Here is a 4,112-nt window from a genome sequence, read left to right as displayed (position 1 = left end):
ATTCTAAATTATAAATCTTAAATTCCTGTAAAATAAGAATTTTTAGAATCAAAATAAAAAATTTAACTAATATTAATTAAGTGAAAGTTAATTTTTTCTAGTTTCTAGAACCTATATAAAAGATTAGATAGTTTCTTACTGAACACATAGCCAATAGGATCATTTCATTCAAACAAATTAGATATGGAGAGATAGTACTAATTGATTTGTGCCAACCTTAATTTGTTTGGACTAAATCTCTGCATAAATCTAGTTTAGGGTCCTTTTCTGTGATATAAACTAAAAGATTAATCTCTCACTGCTAGGTGGATATATACATATATTATTGTTAATTCCATATATAACACATCATATCATATATATGTATGTGCAATTTTAATTTTGAAAGGTGAGGTTTTGGTTTCTTTGTATTATGTTAAGGTGTGCTTTAAGGGAAAATGCTATTCATTTGGGTGAAGACAAATTATATATAGTTAAGCAGTTAACTGTCTTAGTCACTTGCACTGAATTTATAAAAAAAAAAAATTGGAGAATTCATCTGATCAGAGTTGTTGAAATCAAACAACTGTTTTGGTTATATAGATTCTTATAAATTCGAAATGATATCTTCTTCACATGGCATGAGCTAGGGTGAGATGTCCCAAATCACCATACATACCTCTACCAATCAATATAAATTATACATCATCATCACATACAAGAGTCATTTTCTGCTTATAGCACATTATCTACTTATCTTGGAAGGTGTCCAATCTTTTTCCCTATTTCACTGATAAATAAGAAGGAATCACTTTCAACTGCCTTAATACCTGTTGAACGTTAAGTGGCCATTGTGAGAGTATAATAGACTTATTTGTTTTTCAAAAACACTACTTTAATTTCTAAGCTAGATAAGATAATTAACCATCAAGAAGTTATAAACTATTTAATTTTTTTTTATGATATTTTTCGATCTGTTAAAGATTAATCTTTCGCAAATCTAAATTTTATTTAAAAGTTTGCGATTAAAACTAATGAATTGCTGTATGTAAAAGGCGGGATTCAAATTCCGAACGATTGTTTTTAAACTATAATTCAGTGTACATATTATCTTCAATCCAATTTAAAATTTGCCAAGACAGAATCATATAATGCTTGCATTGCCACGGCCAATATTTTCAGTGATGTTGATCACTGAATACTCTAAACGCTGATCCCAGTGACTGAACTTAATTAATTGCCTTGGTCACAATCTTAATTTCGCTTGCGGTTTCTATACGTTGATTATATTAGTTAACTGTTCTTGAAAAGAAGCTAGACTGAAGAGACCAGAAACTCTCTTAATTAGCGTCCGACCTCAAATTAAAAGATAGCATTTTAATAAATTGTGAAAGTACAACTGGTTTTACACCTGTTTACATATGGTATTGATTAATTAAGTGATACATAAACATTCTGAATTTGTTGATAATATTTATACATATATGTAAGAGAGCTTAGCTAGCTAGCTAGAAAGAGAGTCAAATATGGGAAAGACCTGGCCAGAATAAGAAGCAAGGATCCACATGCATGGCGGCAATAGAGTCAGAAAGTTGATTAAGAAAGTCAAAGCCACATTTAACACACACGTGAGCATTTCACTCATAGAGCTGGCACACTAGTTTATATATCTTCTCTTACAAGTGCTTGCTTCACTTTCATCTCAACTTGCCTTGCTAGCTAGCTACTCATTTATATAATTATTCCTTAAATCTTCAATTTAACTAACAAACACAAATACCTTCTTCTCTCACGCTTTCATATAATAATTACATAAAACATAGGTGGATGTGTAAACCTTGATTGCCTTTTAAGCACACTGTACTACTCATATTTTTCTTCTCGACTCTCTCTCTCTCTCTCTCTCTCGGTATTCTCTTCTTCTATCTATCACATACTCAGAGAGCATGCCTGAATGTCCAGAGAAAGGTAATAATACAAATCTTCTCGAGTATCTAATTAATTAAGTTGAATTATATTTAATTTGATTTGCTGGTAGGGAGAGATTTGAGGAGATAGGGAAGAAGATAAAGAGGGAAGGAGATAATGTTTCAAGTCAAATGGGAAGAAGACACATGTTAGGGCCAGCAGGAACCCTAAACACAATTACACCATGTGCAGCATGCAAGCTACTGCGACGAAGATGCGCACAAGAATGCCCCTTCTCTCCATATTTCTCACCTCATGAGCCCCAAAAGTTCGCTTCTGTCCACAAAGTCTTTGGTGCCAGCAACGTCTCCAAGATGCTCATGGTAATTCATTCTTGAACATTTTTTATAGGCTTCGAACTGGAAAGAGAATTTACTCTTTATTTATTAATATTTATTAGGAGGTACCGGAGTGCCAAAGAGCTGATGCAGCGAATAGTCTAGTTTATGAGGCTAATGTGAGGCTAAGAGATCCAGTTTATGGATGCATGGGTGCAATTTCAACATTGCAGCATCAAGTTCAATCTTTACAAGCTGAACTCAATGCAGTGAGGTCAGAAATACTTAAATACAAACTCAGAGAAGCTAATAACAATATCATTATTCCCTCCTCCCACCATCATCTTCCTATGCTCCCTTCATCCGGGGCTGTTTCCGTCACTGCTCCCCCACCCCCGCCTCCTCCTCCGCCGCCACCACCACTTCCTCCTAATTCTCTCCCTCCCATTTCTTCCTCTTCTTCCTCCATGTACATCCAACAACAACAGAGGCCTCCCACCAACTATAGCAGAATTCCAAGTGACAATATTTCTTATTTTGGTTAAATTTGGAGACTTCAAAATAATAATAATAATAATAATAATAGTGGAATAAATTGTTACGGTAATTAGTAAAGAAAATGGGAATGAAGTATTAATTTATACTACCTTGATGATGATGTTGTTAATTATATATGGCCTGCTATAAGCTGTGGCAGTATGCTTTGATTAATTAATCTTGTTATTGTCTTAGTCCAAATGATCAATGCCAAATTTTTACTTAGATATTGGTGACTATATATATATATATATATATATGAAGGTTAGTTTTCTTCATTCTATTACTCAATCCTTTCATCTAAAGTTGCTATAATACCATATTGGAATCATTGCACCTTAGCTTGGTCTCTGATTATTAATATCTACATTTCTTCCATAGCAATAATTGATGTAGACACCGTGCCTAATTGGTTTAGTATACACATAGCAATTTCCTCTTAGCTTGTTCATTTTATGAAGCAAAAGGAATTGAAGAGGAAAAGACTTTTGAATTGTATTTAATAGTGGATGCTATTTTTCAATTTGGTGGTTTAATTTGTGAAATATTATTGTTGCAATAGTGGGAGGAGGAGGAGGAGGGTGAATAATGATATTGTTGTTTGGTTAAATTAATTTGGCACGTGACAGCTGTGGTTCTTTGAAACGTGTTAATCTGTGCCACTGAAGCTTCTGAGTTTGCTGTCTCAAGTTGCGGGAGACAAAAGGTATGCTTTGTGAATCTTCGCCATGTTAATTCACTCAGAAATTAAATGTAATGTCTACTGTGTAACAAAACACAAATACAGTGAAACAATTAATTAGTGGAGAAGTATGTATAATCTTCTGTGGTTGAGATCAGATTTTCATTTGCTTTTCTTGCGGTTTAGCTTTTCATATATGAGTTTCTTCATCAGTAGTAATGAGTCCCTTATTCCTCATATATGTATATGAGTTCATTTCTTTGAATGTTTTTTTACTTACTATATACTATGTAGTTTCTTCTAAAATTTTCTCTTAATTGCGTATAATTAGAACTAGACCCACATGAAATTAATGTGTGTGTGTAGAACGTACCCATCTTTGGAGTTATGGGAAAGCCTTTATTAAGTGTTTTTTTCTTAAATAAATAAAAATAAACGGCATCTTTAGATCAAGGAATATAATTGATGAATTAAACACTTCTCAGTTACATATTGGCCTGGCTTTTATAATTTTATTTTCCCTCTTCTATTCTATGCTGCATGCCACATTATTAATTCTCTAGAAACTCTACAATGGCATCTTTTGATGCCTACATATTTATATATAAATATATATAATTTTAGTTTATTTTTAATATATATTTTATAGTGATAACTATTCATCACAA

At 32.7% G+C, this 4,112-nt stretch overlaps 1 protein-coding gene across 1 annotated transcript; it reads left to right on the top strand.

Annotated features, from left to right (window-relative positions):
* LOC107621724 (LOB domain-containing protein 15) lies at positions 1,477-3,703 on the top strand. The gene is made up of 3 exons (XM_016323739.2): positions 1,477-1,947; positions 2,018-2,270; positions 2,348-3,703. Exons 1-3 carry the CDS (start codon positions 1,934-1,936, stop codon positions 2,768-2,770), a joined length of 690 nt encoding a protein of 229 aa, XP_016179225.1. The 5' UTR covers positions 1,477-1,933; the 3' UTR covers positions 2,771-3,703.

This window comes from Arachis ipaensis, chromosome B10, assembly GCF_000816755.2.
Source record: "Arachis ipaensis cultivar K30076 chromosome B10, Araip1.1, whole genome shotgun sequence".
NCBI lineage: Eukaryota > Viridiplantae > Streptophyta > Magnoliopsida > Fabales > Fabaceae > Arachis > Arachis ipaensis.
The sequence above is the reverse complement of the archived record's forward strand: the minus strand, read 5'-3'. Positions and strand labels throughout refer to the sequence as shown.